General features: G+C 43.9%; 1 protein-coding gene across 5 annotated transcripts in view; it reads right to left on the bottom strand.

Annotated features, from left to right (window-relative positions):
• Dnah8 (dynein axonemal heavy chain 8) overlaps positions 1–21,412 on the bottom strand; it is a 254,705-nt gene that overhangs the window by 28,615 nt on the left and 204,678 nt on the right. For all 5 annotated transcript variants that reach the window (XM_063238969.1, XM_063238971.1, XM_063238973.1 and 2 more), the window contains 3 exons: positions 15,284–15,400; positions 13,199–13,300; positions 6,704–6,864 (listed from right to left, as the gene is read on the bottom strand). In XM_063238969.1, coding sequence (XP_063095039.1) covers positions 6,704–6,864; positions 13,199–13,300; positions 15,284–15,400 — 380 coding nt within the window. The remainder of the gene's footprint in view (positions 1–6,703; positions 6,865–13,198; positions 13,301–15,283; positions 15,401–21,412) is intronic.

The following is a 21,412-nucleotide window of genomic DNA, read 5'->3' as shown; positions in this document are numbered from 1 at the left end:
TAGAAATGAAAATTGTAATAAGGTATTTGATAAATCTCAGAACATAGAAAAATATACACAACCACTAATGAGAAAAAGAGTCAAAATAAATACTGCTTTTCACATCGAGATGGTTGAATCTGTAATCTTTGGTGCCTTATAAATCTAGATAATAAAATGTGAATAAGCTATGCATTTCTTTTATGGTTCCTGTCACCAAGCTATCTAACCTCTTGGGAGAATTTTAACTTATTTTAAAATATTTATTCAGTGGGAGCCCCACCCGCCCCCTCGAATTCTTCAGAGGGTCTGCATTTTGAAACAAGGATGGAAGACAAAGACTGTGTCCCTTTTCTCTAAAGTTCTCTCTTCTCATATTTGTGGGTGCCATCTTCACAGGGCAGAGTCAGGTAAGCAGGGGACAGCCAGCAAGCCTATCTAAAAGCCAGCATTGTTAAATGACATGATCCACCATATAAAGTCATCATTCCTCTGGCTGGGAACATTAACAGACTTAGAAAGAGTACCGTAGGGTTCTCACTGTCTCGTGGCTTCAACCTTTATCTCTGCTCAAATGCACTCAAACCTCTCACCTGGGCTCCTGTCCATGTTTCTCACCTCACTCAGATAATATTCCACTGTCTTTCCCAACTCAGAGTCCCCAAAGGACTCTGTAACACCCAACAGGCACTTCCTCTCCCAGCTCCTCCACTGTACCAGCTTCCAGACCAGGTATCCCGGGCAGCTTAGGCTACTGCCTTAATTTCCCGCACTAGTTGGAGTTGCGTCTTGCTGGTATGGGAGGGGTAGGCTTTAGCTGGGAAGCTGCATCTGTAATTGTTTACTGCCTCCTGGTGGCTGCTAGGGGGAATCATGATGGGGGCGTAGTGAGGAAACTTCAAACAGGAGGGTTCCCTGCCCAGGGTAAGTGGGCTTGGGATTCCACTCACCAGACAGTTCAGAGCCCAAAGGAAAGAATAATTGAGCTTAGGACAAAACTCACGCAGAGACCAAGAAAATTGCCAAACATGGAGCTACAGAATGGAGCCTATTGCCTGAGCAGAAGCCCAGAAATAGGCCAAGATGTGCTAGCTCAGGAGAGGGGGTTGAGGTGGATAGGTGGTGGGTGGATAGGTGGTGGGTGGTGGGTGGGTGATAGAATCCTGAGTAGACCAAATGGGAGGTTGAAAATGGAGACAGGGGTGGGAGAGCAGGTCTTACAGACCAGCCAGTTGTCTATGTTGGAAATAGTCTTCCATCAGAGACAGAAACATCTGCAGCTTTCTACTTGACCTCACTGAGTGTGAAAATAGATTACTATGTCCTAACACTCTATTTTTGGGAGCCACTAGCTTAGGCATCCTACAGCCTAAGGGGTGGGGTGTGGGCCCCGAGAGAGTTGTAAAGGGTCACTTGCCAAAAGACAGAAGGTTCCCCATGCCCTCTCTACCACCTGTTGGCAGCAAAAATTGTATGCAAACTAAGAAAGCTATGGATTTACCATAGGGTCTCTAAGCCTCCAGATTAGGTTGGAGCATTGGGCCTGGTGGTGATGCCCTGGAGCTTGCATTGTATTCTAAGTGCTGGGGAAACTTCTGCAATGCAGAACAGGTATGGGAGATAGGGGCTTATTTTGGGGCTTTTTAAGGCTGTGCTTCCTGCAAGACATCCAACTGGACATCATGTGAAATTGTCTAGATGACCGCGGCCTCACAGAGGAGAGGTCTGGAAGAACTCAGCATTTTCTCTGGGATGTGTCAGTATAATCCAGCACAGTGGCTGAACAGAGCTGCCCTGGTAGGTCACACTGAGAGCCTGCACATTCATCCTGGAGACAGACTTCAGCGGTTTCAAGCTGTCATCAGATTTTAGACTGAGGTCTACAGAGATAGTGTTATCTCCACACTTCTATAATGAGTTTACTGAATGAGCAGGACTCATTATCGGATCGGATCACAGAAGGAGAAGGCAATTTTACTCTCTCTGACTCTGTACTATATCCAGCTCATTTAATCAGGTTAAAGCCTAATTTGTGTAAACTTTACAGTTAAACATGAAAACATCGAAGAAACCAAATTTCCTTGGACTGCACCATTTCTAAAAACTGACCTCAGTGGTAACTGAAGATAAAGATGACATCAAAAAATTAGTATCACCCAAAAGCACTAGGCCCAGATGGTTTCACTAGGGAAAGTATCCAACTTTAAAGAATGTGATGCTATATAAATTGTCCCAGAGTCTAGGAAACTTCCAAAATTTTATAAAGCAAATATAACACTGATTGGTAATTAAACCCAGTGAAGATATCACAAAAATCTCACTTATGAATATTATTGCAAAAGTCCCCAAAGAACTGTTAAGAGAATATTGGGACCAAGTAGAGTTAATTTTAGGAAATTATTAATTAGGAAATTATTAATATTATTCATCAAATTTTTATACATTTGGGGGTAATGATATGATTATCATCATAGAAAAGGTATTAAACAAAATTGAACATTCATTTGTGATAAAAAAGAAAAGTAAATATGCAATATAACTAGGAAAATCCCAGAAAAAAATACCAATGAGGGGAAACAGGATCTACCAGAGAGTAAAACACAGTCTCTAATTTTTTTGTTTTGTTTTGTTTGGAAGGGGGTTGTCTTTATTTTTTCTTTCTTTCTTTTTTTTGGTGTTTTTGAGACAGGTTTTCATTATGCAATTTAAGCTGGCCCTGAGCTCCCTTTGTAGCCCTTTGTAGACTGGTCTCCAACTTGCAATGATCCTCCTCCTTCAGCCTCCCAAGTGCTGGGATGACAGGTGTGCACTATCATGCCTGGTGAGTTTTAAACAGGGTGCCACCAGAAATGGACTTCATACCTATAGAAATCCTATCTATGTTAAAGAAGGCACCTTGGGTCACTGATGTTTTGTGGAAAAAGCTAACATTTTATACACACTTATTCCAAATGAAAAAAGGAACAAAATATATAAAAGGAAACATACAAATACTGGAAGAAAATATGGATTATGCCTTTATAATCTGCCGTGGGAAAAGCCTTTCTGACTATTACTAACAGTTTAGATAGCAGAAAACTAGCACCACCAAAACCAGGTCTAGAAGTGGAGGAATGCAGAAATGGATGCAGAAATTTGACCATGAGAAAGTAGAAGCAAAACAGAACACAGAGCAAAATATAGAAATGAAATAAACATTTCTCCCTAGCCAGTGGAAAAGGTCATAAGCAGAGCCTCTATAACACACATCACAAATAAGGGCTAGCGTCCCTAAATTTAAAAAGATCAAAAAAAAAAAAGAAGAACAAAGCTTCACTGGGAAAAATGGACAAACTATATATAAGGAGCCCTTGAATATATGAAAAATACCTCCATTCAACTCAAAATAACACGAAATTAAAACTACACTGAGCATTTCTCCTCATCCTATTGATGAAAATTCAACCCAACATCCTGTTGATGAGATTCTGAAGGGCCAGGTGGGCTCAGGGGTGCAAAATAGATCAGCCCCATGGAAAGGACTAAGAAAGGAAAAGGGAGATGGAGGAGGGGAGGGGGGAGGGCAGAGGTGGGAAAGAGGGGCGGGGAGGGGGAGAGAGATGGAGAGGCAACCGCCACACCTTGATCTAGCAATCCCACCCACAGCCACTGACCTAAAAAATACATCTCCAGCAGTAAGGAGGTGAGGTTGTCGACTGACGGATTATCTGAGTCACCAAAATACTGGAACCAATCCAAATGCCCGTCCTTAGGAGAACGGTTGGACCAACTACGATCTACACAGACAATGGGCAGCAGGCTGCTGTGAACAATGAGAAAGGAACTTAGGAACCGCTAAGCGGTGAATTATATAGGATACCCTGCTAAGTGAAAAAAACAAAATGAAACACCAACCATCACAAACCTTGGCAACTTGGGCAACTTCATGCAAGAAAGAAGGGAAAATAAGACTAGTATGCATAAAGGTTAAATGCATGCAAAAGGCAATCTGGGTGCGCTAGACCAGAAACTCACGTGTTTACCCACCAATGAAGGGAGCGGATGGGCTGAAGGGTTAAGACTTCTCTAACAACACCTCGATATGGAGCTGAGACCTCTGGCCTTGCTCATGTTTTGCATATTTAAGACAAAAATACAGCTGGGGAAAACTAAAATGTAATACAAACAACCACAACAAAAAATGAATGCAACCATATATTGACTGATAACAAAACCACACAGATAAAGGCAGTCTAAGTAACTTGGACACAGTACTCTCTATATCCCAAGCAATATATACCCAAAAGCAAAAACAACTTCCAGGAACCTCTGACCTCTACTGTTGGGAGTGGCATCGGTGTATTAATTTCAAGTGAATGAAGAATAGATTAAAGTTGCTGGGAACCACAGTTCTCACAGCTGGAGAAAGGAGGTTTTTTTTTTGTTTGTTTTTTTGTTTTTAATTTCCGAGAAAAGATAGATTAACAATGCATAGGGGAAGACAAGGAAGAATCTTGAGGTTTGCAATTAGAATTGGGATTATTAGTATTCACTCATGACATTTCACAAAATACTTAACTTTCCTAGGTCTGTCCACTATAAGGGCCTAAAATAGGTGAGTGTGCACACACACAGGAAGAGAGGGAAGTAAGTGTGGTTATATACGAGATATAACTTTAAATGTATAAATATACAGGTATTTGGAGATACAACATAGAAAGAGAACGAGCAAATGGAATTAAACGCTAACAAGCAGCCGAGGTGGAACGTGAGGCCCATGCACCGGAATCTTCCCCAGGATCCATAATCGCTCACAATAAGAAGCTCAAGAGCCTTCAATCTCATTTACACCATTGTTTTTCTCTGCACTATTCTAGCCCTGGTTCATATGCATTGAGAGCTGGTGACTATTATTTCCTCTGGCAACCAAGATAGAGTGAGTGGTTTTCACCAGAGTGAGAGGTTTTCGGCTTTGTATCATGTGCTTTTTGAGAAGACTCAAAGCCTGATAGGATCAGATTCTCAAGCTCTTGTCAAGGATAGAACCCAAGTTCAGAGCCAGAACACCTGAAGATACAATGACAAATCTCTAAATGCGGGGAGACTTGCTCACTGTTTTTCCGCCCACTCACATGAAATCATGGGACTGTTCTACTCTGACTAACAGCACTGCGATCAGATTCCTGGCAATCTAGAAGGATTCAGTGTCATCGATTCTATCGACAAACAGCTCTGGAGCACCAGGTATATGCCAGCACCGCAGAGACTGTGGTGAACATGGACACAAGTTCTAGGTGCAATGGAATTTAAAGCCTTTGTGGTGGTTGATAAATAATGGCAGATAAAATAAGTAAAATACAGTGCATGTCAGCTGGTGATATGAACTATACAAAAAAGCAGGGGTTGGGACAGGATTGCAATTTGAAAATAGGGTAGCTATGGAAGGAGTCCCTGGAAAAGTGATATTTAAATAAAGACTGGAAGAGGTAAAGGGGTGAGTCACATGATCTTAGCCGAAGAGTGGAAGAGAGTGGGAGGAGAGATTTCAGGAAGTGCAAGTTGCCTTGTTTGGGAGTTTTGGGGCCTGGATGAAAAATAGGGAGGTGGGGGAGCTGGGGCTGGCCAGGCAGGCGTCACAAGACAGACGCCAAGGTCTGCAGTTGGAGGTGGATTTCTAGGGCACCCTGACCTTGCCCCAGAGTGAGCCAGGATCTCAGGAAGGCTCTGGGGTGTGTTCCACTCACAGTCCCTTCACGCTGCACCCTCTTCCAGATAAGTTGATTGCAGATAAGTTGACCCTGAAGAATTCATTTTAACTCTGTTCTCCTTTCCCTTCCCAATTAACTTAACACAGCCTCTTTAATAACAGCTAGAGCTGCCACCAAGCCTTCTCTGCTCCCCATAGGACACACCAAGAGGCCACAGAGACGATGCCCATTGAAAGGAGGGGGTCGGCCAGGCATTCAGACAGTCTGGTCTTCTCGAAGGTAGTGATCTCCAAAGACAGGATTAGAGAGACTTTATCCAGAGGGTTGGTGGCCCAGGGAGGGGGGGTGGGGGGGTGGCATTTCTTATCTCTTCCAGGAGCAGGGACCTTACAAGGCAGTGACTTCAGTGTCCCATGGAGGATTTTCCCAGCAGGGAGGGGAATAATGGGAGATGGGAGTGGGGATGGAGGCACAGTGCCTGAGTCACCAGCGGCCTGAGGCGAAGGTCATATTGGTGACTGTGCCTCTCTCCAGCCAGCCATGCAGCCTCTCCCCAGCCTGTGTTAGCTCTCTGAAGCCTTGGCTGCGTGTGCCTGGTGCTCACTGCCGTGTGCCTACCCTGGGCAGTTCATGACGAAGTCATCACCTCCCAGCTCGCTCAGGCCCTTTTAGATCCCACTTATGAGCATTGTATTTTTAATGGCTTGTTGGAGAAAGAGATAAGGAGCAGAGAGACTACATTCCTATCCATGGAGAGCATCAATACCAATAACACCAACTGGTTTTATGACAGGACCGAGGAGGAGTAATCAATGCATAAATTAGAGCTTTAAGGTTGTCATAAACACAGGAGCAGCAGGATTTAGTGAGGGGAGAGCAGGCCAAGATGTGACACGGCTGTAATTGGGAGACAGGAAGCAATGCCATTCTTCACGGTAAAATAAAAAGAGGGGAAAGGAGAGAGATTAAGAGAGAAAATGAAATGCACTGCCTTTGCCAGGCTGGGTTACAAACGACCCTTCAAATCGAGAACTTACGTGATATCAGCATTAGGGTGAAGACCAAAGACTTCGGGGTTATCTAGGGACGGCAGTGACTGGATGTACTCAAAGTACTGGTCCAGGGTTTTGCACACAGGGATTTTATATCCGGTGTAAAAACAGAATGACGGCTCGAACATCTTCTCACTGAACCAGACCTGCGTGTGAGAGAGAAAATAAACCAGGGGACTGATGAGCACCTAAATGAAAACTGCCACTGTGGAGGGAGAAGGGCTGACTTATTTCCATCTTAATAGGGTTTTTCCTTTTTACATTGGTTTGGAAAGCATCTTCACAGAACCCCTGATAGAATAATTAGAACATAACGGAAAGGAAGAGAGACCGCGATGCAATAGCAGTTAGGCGGTGAGGAGGCAGAAGCTTCTGCTGCAGCTTCAGAGCAGGGGGGCAAGCTGGTCCCTAGTGGAGCGGTCTGACCACTGTCAAGTCCCACACCACAGGGTCAGCAGATGGGACCTACAGCCAGGCACCGAGATCCCCGGGCATTTACATTACCCTGCGTGCTGCCAAGGGGTGAAGCATGGGCACAGCTTTAGGCAGGACCCAGCCAGAAACCCTGGTCCCTAGGCACAACTGCCCTCCCACCCTGAGCCCGAGAGCCTCCTTCCTTAATTAAGTTGTGTCCCTGTCCACAAGAGGCAAATGGCTCCGCCCACCTGCCATGGTGTTCGCCTTAGACACCCTTTCTCACACCACATGGATTATCTGCCACAAACCGGTGAGAGAACAAATACGTACTTGGTGTGAATGGGGGGAAATGGTGCTGAAAGCTTACACGCGAGGCAGTGACTTCAGCGTCCCATGCAGCGATTTTCCCAGCAGGGAGGAGAATAATGGGAGATGGGAGTGGGGATGGAGGCACAGTGCCTGAGTCACCAGCGGACCGAGTTGAAGGCCACAGCGGTGACTGTGCCTCTCTCCAGCCAGCCACGCAGCCTCTCCCTGGCCTATGTTAGCTCTCTGAAGCCTGGCGATTACGCTGAAATACCTGCTTGCCTCTACTGCCTTATTTGCTCTGGTTCTGTTCTATTCAACTTGTGAGTGCATGGTACTAAGCTTTGTGTCAGAACAGAATGCAAAGACACCATGCCTTCCTTTGAGGAGCGTGTGATGCAGGATACGGCTAAGCCAATTATGTAACCACCATGATACAAAGTGTGCTAAGGTGAGAGCCTGAAGGAAATAGAAATAAGCCATGTTCTAAAGAAGATTACGGCAGAAAGAAAAAAAAAAAAAAGAAAGAAAATGGCCAGGTGGACGTCAGGCAGGGCTTTACCAAGGAGGTGACTTCAGAGAGAAATTTTAGAGCAGAGTATTTTGACAAGAGAACGGGGCCCTGGGGAGGCCACACAAGCAGAGGCATAGAATAACTGATGCACATGTAACCACAGCTAGGGTAGATATAGTGGTAGAAGATCAGATAGGAAAGGAGAGGTGAGGTCACGGTGTGTGGCTGATTGAATGTCAGGGTGATGACCGAGCTTAATTTAAGGAAACTGACAGTCGTTAAGGAGCACAGTGCTATAGCATAGTCATTGCTTAGAAATATTGGATTGTGGGTGATGTTGCTGACAATTGGGGGAAGACACCCCAGGGAAGCAGAGGCTTCGGGTCTTCGGCACACGGAGCACGGTGAATTCCATGCTGCCAGATAATGAATGTCTACAAGAGCAAGACGAAACTTCTTCCTGTTTTCCATTACTCTGCTTACACATGTCCAAATGGCTGGATTCAATACACACAAGTAGCCGAGTTTTACCGCACTTAGGGGCTGTTTCGGGCTACAGTCAAAACACAGACTATGGCGAAGTCTCCCTGGAATTACTTTGGAAGAGTCCAGCAGGTACCCGTGGAGGTCAGCAGCTGCTACAGACTGGATCTAAAATGACTGTAGCTTGTGGTGCTGCCGGGAGGCCGAGGAACCCTTAAGAGGCGGAGCCTCAGCAGAGGCCCCTCCCCTTCCTCGTTCGCTTTTGTACTCAGCCGTGTGTGAGCCGCTTTGGTCCACCACATGCTGCCCACCATGGGGTGCTGCTCTCATAGCCTCAGGCCCAAAAGCAAGGAAGGCAACTGATCATGGACCGAAACCTCCCGAAGTCCTGCAATAAACCTTCTGTTTCCAAGCACCTTATCTCAGGTACTTGTTACAGTAACAGAAAGCTGACATTGCAACCACCCTTGAATAAGAACATTCCACAACTGATCGCTCTGGAGGAGGCACCCAGTAAGATGCAGAGGACACAGAAGACAAACAGGGTCAAAGACAAGCCCCAAAGTAAAGGTCGCAGGGACAAAGGGTACAACCTGAAGGCACTGGTTCGCAGTGGAACCGCTTCCCCACCAAGGCAGCTGGTGCTGGGGAAAGTGGCGACAGCTTGAGGTCTGTGGTGAGGAGGGTGAGCACCAGGCTGCAGAGGAGCCAGGGCTGGGGAAGGCAGGATGCGGGTCCTGGGGTTCTTTCTGCAGCCTGTTCAAGAGGGTTTCTGCTGCTTAGCTCTCTGGTTATTGAGGGGCTACCTGGTACAAGCCTGAGCTAGACAGAGGGACAAGAGGCCAAGGACAGACAGAAGGTTGCAATGAGGAGGGCAGAGAGCAAACGGGAGGAGAATAAAGGAGTGGGCGACCAACTGTCCGACAATGAAGGCGTGGAAGCCACTGCGGGTCCTCAGAGAGAGGGGGAGTGAAGGAGCCCAGGAAAGCTGCTCAGGAGTAAGGGGTGGACGACAGTGGGATGAACTTTCCATTTAAGGCAGTGACTGCGGAGGACAGGGTCCGAGAAGCCAGGGCCAGATGATTTACAAGGGCAGGTGACCTGAGGGGAGGAGGCTGCTGGCACTCAGCAGCAGCCTAGAGAAGCCCCAGCGTGCAGTCCTGGTTCAGGCCAGCCCAGGGTTTGGGACTCAAGATCTTGGGCCTCTCGGAGGCAGGCAGTGGCTGAGCCTGATTGACTTGTCCCCTATGCCCAGTTGATGGCTGTCCGGGTAAGGAGAAGAGGAAGAGGACAGAAGGCGGGCTGGGTCGCAAGTTGGAATCAGATGGGGCAGGCTGCTGAGGGAGCAGAACAGTGCCTAGGTCCCTCCCTCCCCACATTCCTGGCTCAGCTGGTGGCCCCCGCTGTACCCCAGAGCCAGCCCTAGTTCTGAGGTGGGCCCCCTTCTTTGCCAGCTAACTGAAAGGTTCCAGCCACCCAAGAGTAAGGCAGTTTCAACAGAACAAAGACCTGCAGAGGTGGTTGGCTTTTTTTTTTTTTTTTTTTTTTTTTGTCTTTTTCCTTTTTATCGGTACCAGGGATCGAACTCATGACCGCCTGCTTGCAAGGCAGGCACTTATGCCACTGAGCTAAATCCTCAGCCCCGGTGGTTGGTTTTCTTGAACTCAAGAAAGTAGATACATATTTTATAAAACTGAGAGGCAAGTTTTGTTGGAAACAAAAACACCTGCTTTTCAGGTAAGGCTTGGATGTCTTTGGAAATTTAATGCAATGGTCTCTGCTTTGAATGACTGTGCAACCCTGGGCCTGGGAAGTTTCTAGTGTGTCGAGTTCCCATGATGCTTACTGGCAGAGGAAGGGGCACAGACAGCCAGAATACCCAGCACCTTGCCAAGGGACTTATGTGGAGTGGTTGGGCAGATGGCCTCTAACAGGGCCACACACTCCCTGTCCTGCTCTCAGAGAACTACTTATACTTTAGATTCTCTCTTCAAGTATCCCAAACTTCCTCTCCCCCACCTCAGCAGTGACCCATCCTCATCCTTCCCACCATAAGGAATGGGGATCCTCCTTCTGCCAGGAGGGCAAGGGAAGGGCACAAGATGGGGTGTAAAACACTGCACACACAACGGCCAACCCAGCTCAGCCCTGGTTGTTAAAGTCATCATGAATTCATCACAGTGTATGTTTATGGCTCATTCATCCTTCTGTATTTGCACAACTGTTTAAACATATTCTTGTTTTTTTTTTGTTTTTTTTTTTTTTTTAGTTTAAAAGAGGATAAAATAGAATAAAGCAAATCAAAACAAACCAGTGTGAGAGATATAGGCCTAAAACATTACAAAATCAACAATAGTTAACCATAATGCCTTTTGACATCTTCGAACTAGCTGCAGATAACTTTGGACATAGTAAAAATCAAACAGAACAGAATAGAATAGAAACAATAAAAACAAGACAATGAATTAATAAAGGACTTCAAAACAAGCCAAAATTGCTACCATAATATATCTTGCTATCTTGGAAATAGCTGCTCCTGCCGTTGGGTTTAACAATCAAACAAAACAAAAGAAAATAAAACCCAACCCAACGAAACAACCAAAACGATACAGGACTTCAAAACAAGACTGTAGGGAATCAACAATGGCTGCAGCCCTCAGCAGGAGTCCCCCCAGATGCCACACAGAGTACCACTACCCTCTGGACCCATGATCAGACCACTGGCCCTAGACCTGCAGTGTCAGTGAAACACCAAAGCACCGCAGGCATCCGGTTGCATTTCACCTCATAGCTATCAACACAGCCTGTTTCTTTGGATAAGCTGGTCAATTAGGGGCCGGTGTAGGGGAGGGCTGTGAGATGGTAGTTCTGGTTTTCTAGCTCACGTGCCAGAAGGTGGGCATCCACGCACAGTGCTAGATCCCAGACTCTTAAATGTATTCTTGTAAGTAGATATTTTATATTTTTTGGAATGTTGTCTTAGTTACTTTCTCCCTGCTCCTTGGGTCAAAATACCTGACATCCACAAGTTAAGAGAGAAAAGATTTGTTTTGGCCCACAGTTTATAGGTTTCAGTCTACAAGGCAGGAAAGCATGGCAGAGAGGCATCGAGGAGGAGAAACAGTCCATGGCAGGGTAAGCAGGATTGTGCCCATCCGCTACGTCTTGTTCTCTTAAGATTTTGTAATGGACACTGTCATATGGTCCTGATGCTCCTTCAGGGCCTAAGCTCCACCTCCCCCAGTCACATCTAGAGTTTTGGGTTCACAATATTGTCCCTACCCAGCAACTGCCCTGGGTGAAGGGGGCCCCCTCAGCCAAGATTGTTATGTGGGTGAGAGCAGAATGGGGGAAGGCAAATCTCCATGTCAGAGTCTGTTTCTAGGGAAACCAAATATGATGGTTTTCTTCTTCAGCTCTATGCGATGCCTCCATGAACGGTTCTGTATGTGCCCATCTGTGGACTTTCCCAAGCCATTGCCAGGCTGTATCTGCCTGGGTTACTCCATTTCACCATGTATCACTGGGTCATTCTTCAAGAAGTCTGTACCCGTTTAACCTCCAAGCAGCACAGCTCCACCCCCACATGGCCTCCCCAACTCTTGTTCATCTTTGTCTGCATACAGCTTCCCCCAAATTATGCAAAAATATGTTTAACAATCTCAGATCTCAGGTCAACCACCTGTTTACCAAAATACCCTAGAATCTTGTACTTTGTTGTTCAGGCTCTAATTTTGTTAAGAAAAAAAACTCAGAAAATCTGTATAGAAAGAGAAAATTAACAAAATAGTTCCTAATATAAAGAATTCAGCAATCATAAGAATTCTCCCGTATTCTTTTTCCACGTAGATAGTGCAGATCGCTCTTGTTGCTGTTGTTTGGTTAGTTTTGCTTCTCCCTCTCCTCCCAAGGCTGAGAATCAAGCTCAGGGCACAGTGTGGGGTTCACAGAGCTCTACCACTAAGCTGTGTTTTCAGCCCCTGCTCTCTGCTTCTAACATACACATCAGCATCCTCACGAAGAGCTCGCGGCTGATAGGGGTTATTCACAGTGTTCACCTTCGACATGAAAGCTGTAATTGCTAAGAATTCCTCTTCTCTAGAAAATGTTTACCAGCAAGTGAGATGTGGATTTCACTGGTTATAGACAGGGGAAAATGAACACTTCATCGATTTTCAACTGTCTGTCCTAACACAAAAAGTGAGAAAGCTGAGATTCTAATGCATTCCCCTACTCCTTATTTTGGGTCCTAAAGTCACGTGAATGTTGCGTTCAGGAAAAGGCACAGCAGTGAAGGTGTGGGGGGGGGGAGGGCAGCAGGGAGACCCGGGCAGGCACAGAAGCAGCTTCACAGACCCTTGAGCACCGACCGAAGCTCTCAGGGCACTGCAAGTAAACTGCTAGTTAGTGCTGCTGCTATTGTTGGGGTGTGGGTGGTAAGGGGGACGGTGGCCCCTGACTCATCCTTTTTTAGTGGCTGTTTGTTTCATGCTTTTTTCTCCTTTAAGGTTTTTTTTAACCTTTAGAGACAGGGTCTCACTATGCAGTTCAGCCTGGTTTTGACTCACTTTGTAGCCCAGGTTGACCTCAGACTTACAGTGATCCTCCTGCCTCAGGCTCCCAAGTCCTGGGATCATAGGTGTGCACTTGGATCCCCCTTAAGTTTGGCAAGCCCATTACAAACAGAAAGCATTCTTGTTCAAAAGGGAAATTCAATAAAAATGTGTCTCTGTGTCTTCTTTTTTCTTAAATTGACTTACCCTGGCAAAGCAATTAAGTAGACGTTTATCAAAGTCATCGGTCACTCTGCCTCCGTATTGTACTTCTCCAATCATGTACCGAACTGTGCTCCATGACACACCCTTTATTAAAATAAAAAAGGATAGTTCACTGTCAATCCAAATGAGCATCTCAGGGCTTTACCTAGCCCTTAGACTGTGTCTAAAATTATACTGTTACTTGCCTTGTTTGTTCACCAGAGAAAACCCTAGCAGGTATGATGCCCACAGAGTATTTAAAATAGGAGAAAAAAGTCTTTTTTTTCACTCTGGGGTTGTAATCACCTATAACAGTTATTATAGTCACGCCAAGTTATTACAGAGAGAAAAAGTGGTGTTTAGTGAAGAAGGAGGGAAATCAAGTATTCAGTGCTTCAGTGTGCTTTCCTAGCCATGTGTTTCCTGAAATCAGTATGAGAACAAGAAGAAAAGTACTCACGGGATTTTCCTACAACGCAATGCTTTGCATTTCATCCTGTGAGCTAAAACTACATTAAAAAGTACTTATTCATTTCTATAGCCATCATATTATCAATATATTTCAGACAGTAACGGGTTTTTAAAGCCCTCAATGCATTTTGGGTAGGAGAAATGAAGATCTGCCATTCTTAGTGGTTTTTTTTCTCAGTTAAAATTTTATTTCCCAGCTTGGTTGTCTTTCAAAGCAGCTATTTCAAAGTGACCAGGATTTGTATATACCAACATGATAAATAACCACACAAAGCTGAACCCATATGATGTAATGTTTTTGCATCAAATTGCCATACTTTTAACTTAATATTCCTCTGTCATTTCAGGGGAAAATGGATCTAGAGTCTCTTCCTGCCTAAGGAAGCCTTCACCATGGCTCACCAACACCAGCTGGTACTGCAGAGTCTGTGATTATTGTGAGGGCTTAGTACGGGCTGCAGAGAGGGATGGGCAGGAAAAGTGGTATTAGGAGGCCCTTGTTTGCACCACCATTGTGTCTTACAAACACTATTTCATGTGTTCACCACAGAATCTGGGCCCCCTTCCAGATGGCGATACAGCTCTCACTTTCACGATCATGAGGAAACCACATTTCCAACCCTGTGTAACATGGAAGGGGAGGGACACTTGGGTTTGCATTCTCAGCTCCATGGCCTTGAGGAGGACACTCAGCGTCTCTTCTCTGTTCTTCATCAGTAAAATGCACATCATAGCGATGCTTCACCACCTCATGGGTGATCAAGGCAAAATGAGGAGCATCTGGGAGTCCTCTGAAAACTGGGAAGCGCCCCATGACAATGAGTGACAGTATCAGAAATGACAGCACGGATGAGCAGAACAGTCAAGAAGTGATTTAAGGGCTCAGGTGTAGCCCAGTGGTAGAGCACATGTCTATCAAGTGTCTAGGTTGAATTCCCAGTACTGACAGCATGAAAGCCAAAGCCATTTACCCTTGAGCATCACTGAGAGACAGTGGGGAGGGAGGGAGGGGGAGAGAAAGAGGGAGACAAAGACAGAGAGAGAGAGACAGAGAGAGACAGAGACAGAGACAGACAGAGAGAAAAAAAGAAAAGGTAACCTAAAGTGAAAAAAACTTCTTTATGGGCTGGAAGATAGCACCTCTTTGTTTTGTTTATTTGCTTGTTTGGGAGGGAGGGAATTATGGAAGGTTTTCTTTTCTCTCTCTCTCTCTCTCTCTCTCTCTCTCTCTTTCTCTTTTGAGACAGGAGCTTGCTATGTAGTCCAGACTGGTCTGGTCTTGAACTCACAGGCATCCTCCTGTCACAGACTCTTTTAAGTGCTGGGACTACAGGCGTGTACCACCCTGCCCAGTTCTGTCTTCGTTTTTAAGGAGGCAAGTGTAAGGTCAGGGAGGCCAAGTTAGACGGAAGCTCACCTCTTCCCACAGGGCCCTGGGTACCTGTGTGACAGGACGGAGGCCAAGGGACTCTGCAGCACACTGGGTTCCATCTCTGGCAGGCAGCTTCGGGTGTGTGCAAGAAAGCTGATGGGGCGAAGAAGGAGGGGAGGTGGGACCAGCAAACGGCTGAGGACGGCGAGAGCAAAGCAGAAAAGGAAAGAAACTGCTTCACTCACTTTTTTAATATCACACTCATCGAGGTGATTCTGAATGAACTGAACGCTGGCGGAGAAGTCAGCAGAATTGAATTCATACGGAATGTTCCATCCCAAGGGACCGAATTTCCTTCGCTCCTTGAAAACAACAAAGAAAAGTTAAGCACAGCATGAGGGTTTAAAACTATGTGAGCTAATTCCTTTATTACTTGTTTTTTGTTTGCTTGTTTTTGCTTTGCTTTGTTTTGTTGTTTGAGATCAGGTCTCACTGTGTAATTAGGCTGCCTTGAACTCACTGTGTAACCCAGGCAGCCCCCTGAATGATGGAATTACAGGCATGCACCACCACATATGGCTTCCTTTTTTATTATTAATATAAGGTATGGTAAAATTAAGACATTATCAAGATAAGCTGACGCTGTCTTAAAAGAACAGTGTATGCAATTTTGGAAAGATTAACCACTAAAGATACTATTTCTATATATAGCTAAATCTATCTATAGCTAAATAAATCTAGTATTTGCCAACTTGGAATTTTTGGCTGGTTTTTGTTTTGTTTTGTTTAAGTCTAGACTTCCACTGACAACTGAGAAAAAACACAGTAGATGCTCAATAAAACCTTGTTGCATGAGTTGCTGTTCTAGGTCAGACCCTTTTAAAAGTGAAATATTAAAAGAGTTTGAATTTTTCAAGTTGGATAACGTAAGCCCTCATAAGCGTTCAGACTCGCTGCTAGTCTCACTTCGTAATGTCACCGTTTCGGAGTCTGAAATGGTACATTTGTCTTAATACTTCAGTACTGCCTTCATTTGTTTCTCTCCACTAAACCAAAAAGAACCTAAAAGCTATTAGAAGCTGTGGCTGTTTAGAATTGCCAAGTTCCTGATAAATAATCAAGCCAGACTTCATTCAAATGATTCAACTGTCGGCTGCTGTTCTGTAGGCCATTTAAAAGTCCTGCGTTAGAACTGATGTCTCCAGGCTCCAGCTGCCCAGCAAATCACACAGATGGTTCAAATACGCCCAAGCCATCAGCTCTCCATGCCCAGCACACAACCAGTCTCTACAGAAGTCCAGGGTTCATCTGGACCTGATCCTGGGTCTAAGGTGAGGGTGCATGTGGTGGCGAGGTCCCCTTGTACATTTATGGGGAGACTGAATTGTACTTCCTCATCTCTAAATACATAGCTTTGCTTTCTCTTCTGCTTTAACCAACCAGCTCTCTTTCTCTCTTTTTCTCAGTCTGTCTGTCTGCCTCTGTCTGTCTCCACAAGCCGTTTCAATTCTTTTCACTACAACTGTCCCAAACCTCACAGACTAAGTAATCTCACTATTTAAAGGAATCTCATTAGAATTTTAGCTTGGACAAAATCATAAACAGCTTAGAAAAGGAATTCAGAAAGTACAAGGTTTTCATTACTGATTTCCAGGGAATGCTTTTAAGATACTAATAAACCATTAACATCAATTTGGATCACAATGTTCTGAACCAGAAAATAAAAATGACATGGGGGGAACTTCTTAAAAATGGAAAATATTGCCATTACTTCCTTGACCTCCACTTCCTTAAGCAAGGTTATCAGGTGTTAGAGGCTTATATAATGTGACTCCCACCCATCCTCAGCTAATTGGATCAAAAGCGGAAGATTCCTTCTCCCAAGGACCTGAACTTGGAGCTCAGAGGCTGTCTGTGGTTTACAGAGGGAAGCCCTGTGAACTCAGGAGCTATGAAGGGCATAGAGGAGTGGAAGGCAGGACCATGACAGAGGACAGACTGACCCCGGGCCCAAAAAAGGGAGCCGTGGCCCTGAGACCGTTGGCTCTCCTCACGGTTTCCTAGTCCCACAGTGCCCTGGTTTGCTTTCAGGTTGTTTCACGTTGAAGTATTTAGTCCTATCGTTAGATTTGGGATCTTGGCAGTGGAAAACAGATCTTCTAATTTTGTCTTTCTTGGGCAAAAAAGCCAGGTTGCCCAATGAGCATTGGTCAGTTACTATGAGACTCACAGGAACTTTTCTGGGCACTCTCTGGGAGGTCAATTCCAGGCCGACCCAGGATTTTGACTTTCTGGAGCGGACATCAGAAACACTGCTGTAAGCTTCCTTGGGTTGTTCCCAGGAACCCAGGTGGGTTGAGAGTCTATACGATAGTATATTAACATGTGTTCAGTGAACCCATTTGTCCCTGAGATTTCTTCATCTTGGGTCTGTGATAAGAGGAATGAACTCACTGTGTGAAATGTGAATACAGTGAACCTCAGCTCACAAATTTAACTCTTCCCATGATTCTGAAACCGGGCTGTGGTCATGGCACTGCCTGATACAGAGTTGGCAAACAAAAACAGTTTTGTGGAATGTGTTCGTGAACTGGGGTACCTCGGTAGACTATTTTCCCATTTTTGAAACAGAGAATCCAAGCCTACACTTGGTTTTACCTATGTGTTTGACATAATTTTTACATTTCAGGGTTCCACTAGACAGGACACTGAATGAGAAATAATCCTTCCTGATTACTAAGCTGCTTAAATTGGCTCTGGGGAAACGCTCCCATTTGTATGCACCGAGCAACTGCAATTTAGTTGCTCTTTAAAATGTGATCTTTGAAAATTGCCCCAATGCTAAAATTTGCTTCACATTTATGTCACTTATTATCAATTTTCATTTAAAGCATTCAGTTTACAAGTTGGTTTACTAAAGTCATAGACTTTAGTTGAGCTCATTTTGGGAGGAAAATGACAAAATCTTACTAAGTGTCATTTTCTTCCATGAATGAAGCTGTTTCATATTCTTGCAATTTTTTTTTGTTCCACTGATCTCTCAAAGTGACAAATACATGTACCTGGATCATCATCTTGGCACACTATTAGAATAAACTCAAATCACTGGGGTTTAAGAGTTCATAAGGAAGCTCAAAAGCAAGGTATTTCGCTGGACTTATTTTAGTATACTGAATCCTTTCGATCCAAATAATATTTTGGAAGCCAAAAGAAGAGTCCTACGTAGCGCAACAGGAAAGTGTGAAAATGTATGTACTTTCATGCAGTTTTAATCAAGTTGAGAAAATAAGATTTAGAAACAAGGAAGGGACACCTTGATAGTGACTTGGAAATTAGCTGTCCAAATTTAGAACAGAAGCTACGCTTGAAAAAGACTTCTAATCAGTGGTTCTGGTTCAGGATAAAATTGAGTCTGTTCTCTGAAAAGAGAGAAGAAACTTCTGAGCTTGGCAAAGGCCATGAGCAAAGACAGAAGCGTGTATTTGAAGAGGAGGCTGCAAGTTCAAGGCTCTGTGCAGAAGGGAGTGAGCACTGGTGAGCAGCAGAACTGAGTGTCCACGCCCATCAGGGAGGGAATGGAGGAAGCTTCAACCAGCAACACAGCTTCCCGTACAGTGCTGGCCTACAGGACAACTGGTCATCCCCATACTTAGTTTTGCTAATCCAGTTTCTTTTTTTCATTCCAGAGAATATGCCAGTGCTACTAGTGAAATCTGGAAAACTTGGAAATTTGGAGAACTCTTCAGTTATTCATAGAAGTCAGCATTTTAGAGATGTCCAATAATCATTTAAAAAATGTCAAAGCTATTTCCAATTTGAGATTAGAATCTAACAGCCCCCACAGCCCAGTGCAGAATCACCTCACTTGCTTCCTTATAATCAGGTAACTGAGCTGGGTATGGTAGTGGCACATGCTGGTAACCTCCGCACTTGGGAGACTGAGGCAGGAGTTTCACTGTAAGTTCAAGGCCAGCCTGGGCCACATAGTTAGTTCAAGGCCAACCTGAATTACAGAGTAAGACCACTATCTCAAAAACAAAGACACAAAACCCCCCTAAGGTAACTGAAACTGTCTCACTCTAATAACTTGCACTAATATAAAATGAAAAACACTAATCCATATTAGATAATATAAAGAAAACTTTACCAGGTAAAATACTGTAATTAACAAAAACATCCCAAACCACAAGGAAACACTATAGGACAGTGTATAAAAAATCTGGATCATGGTGTAACTATTAGAGAACATTTAAAAGAAGAATTTTACAATCATGCTTGCCCAAAGCAAGAACTTTAAATGCACTGTTAAACTCACAAAAGGTGTTTGTCAAGGCTCAAACTTGAGAAAGAAAAAAAAATATAAACATCCAATATCATACTAAATAGACAAAAACTGAAGCTTTCACTCTAAAATCAGGAACAAGACAAGGATGTTCACTATCACCCTCCTACTCAATATAGTGCTGGAAACATTAGACAGAACAATTAGACGAGAGGGAAATAAAAGGAATAAGGACAGGAAAGGAAGAAGTTAAATTATCATTATTTGAAGATGACACGATACATGTACACAGAAGACCCCAAAAACTCCACTGAAATAAGCAAATTCAACAGCAAAGCTGGACACAAAGTCAGCACTCACAAATCAATAGCATTCCTGTACACAAACAACAGACTCACTGAGAGAGAAATTATGGAAATAATGCCTTTTACAATAGCATCCCAAAAAATGAAATACGGAGGAATCAATCTAACAAAGGATGAAAAAACCTATATATTGAAAACTACAGTATTCTGGCAAAGGAGATTGAAGAGGACATCAGAAAATGGAAACCTATCCCTCGCTCTTGGATAAGAAAAACCAACACAGAGAAAATGGCCACACTGCCAAAACTGTTACACCGATTTAATGCAATAGCATTAGTAGACCTCACAGATCTAGAGAAACAGATCTAAAATTCATTTGGAGAATGAATGAGAATGAATGAATGAATGAAGAGGCCTAGAAAAGGAAAGGCAATCCTGGACAACAAAGGCAAGGCAGGAGACATCACAATCCCAGTCTTGAATTATACAAAGCTACTGTGATAAAACCAGCATGGTACTGACAGAAAAACAGACCTGAGGATCAGTAAACAGATTAGAATATGCAGATACAACTACAAAGACACTCAGCCACCTTATCTTTGACAAAGAGGCTAAACATGTTCACTGGAAGAAAGAGAGCTTCTTCAATAAATGGTCTTGGAAAAACTGGTTTTCCACATGCCAAACACTAAAATTAGACCCTTGTCTATCACCATGCACTAAACTAAAGTCAAAATGGATCAAAGATCTAAATATTAAAACAGAAACACTAAATCTATTGGAAGACATGGTAGGCAAGGTAAAAATCTTGAAGATACGGAGTAGGCAAAGAGTTCATGAATGAAACACAAACTACACAGGAAGTACTTCCAAGAATCAAAACCTAAGATCTCATCTTATTAAAAAGTTTTTGCACATCAAAAGAAATCACCAACAGAGTGAAAAGAAAACCCACAAAGTGGGAAAGTTTTAACCAACTGTCCTTCAGACAATTCTGGATATGTTCTATCCAGAACATATAAAGAATTAAAAAAGAATATGGCCCTCCAAATCAAAGACCCAACCCAAAAATGGGCATCTGAAGAACACATGCTTCTCAGATGAAGAAATAAAATGGCAGATAAATATACAAAGACATGTTCAACATCACTGGTCATTTGAGAAATGCAAATTAAAACAACACTGGGATTCCATCTCACTCCATAAGGAATGGCTATCATCAAGAAATCAATCAAAAACAAATGCTGGAAGGGCTGTGGGGAAAAGGAACCCTCCTTCACTGTTGGTGGGAGTGTAGACTGGTACAACCACTGTGGAATTCAGTGTGGAGATTTCTCAAAAAACTAGGATTTCAGGTCCTGTTCAATCCATTATTCCTCTTCTGGGTATTTTCCCAGAAGAACTGAAAATATCATACCACAGAAAAAATGTGCACCCATATTTATAGCAGCATGATTTGTAATAGCTAAATCTTGGAAGCAATGCAAATGTCTATGAGCTGTGGAATGAATAAGAAAAAGATGTGCTATTTTTATACAATGGAGTATTACTCAGCTACAAAGAAGGATAAATTTGAGGCTTTTATAGGTAAAGGGATGCAACTTGAGACCATACTCATAAGTGAAATCAGACTCACATATGTAAATATTGTATCACCTCCTTAGTGTAAAAAAACTGAAAGAGTAAACATCCAAAATGTACAATAGATATTGTGAAAATGAAAGGGAAGGGCGGTGTGGCAGACTGCGGCCCCTCCAGGGAGAGAACCATCAGCAGCTCCTGAGATC

The sequence above is a fragment of the Cavia porcellus genome, unplaced genomic scaffold (genome assembly GCF_034190915.1).
Source record: "Cavia porcellus strain 051 isolate PalLab524CR breed Dunkin Hartley unplaced genomic scaffold, mCavPor4.1 scaffold_28, whole genome shotgun sequence".
In the NCBI taxonomy this organism is placed as follows: domain Eukaryota; kingdom Metazoa; phylum Chordata; class Mammalia; order Rodentia; family Caviidae; genus Cavia; species Cavia porcellus.
The sequence above is the reverse complement of the archived record's forward strand: the minus strand, read 5'-3'. Positions and strand labels throughout refer to the sequence as shown.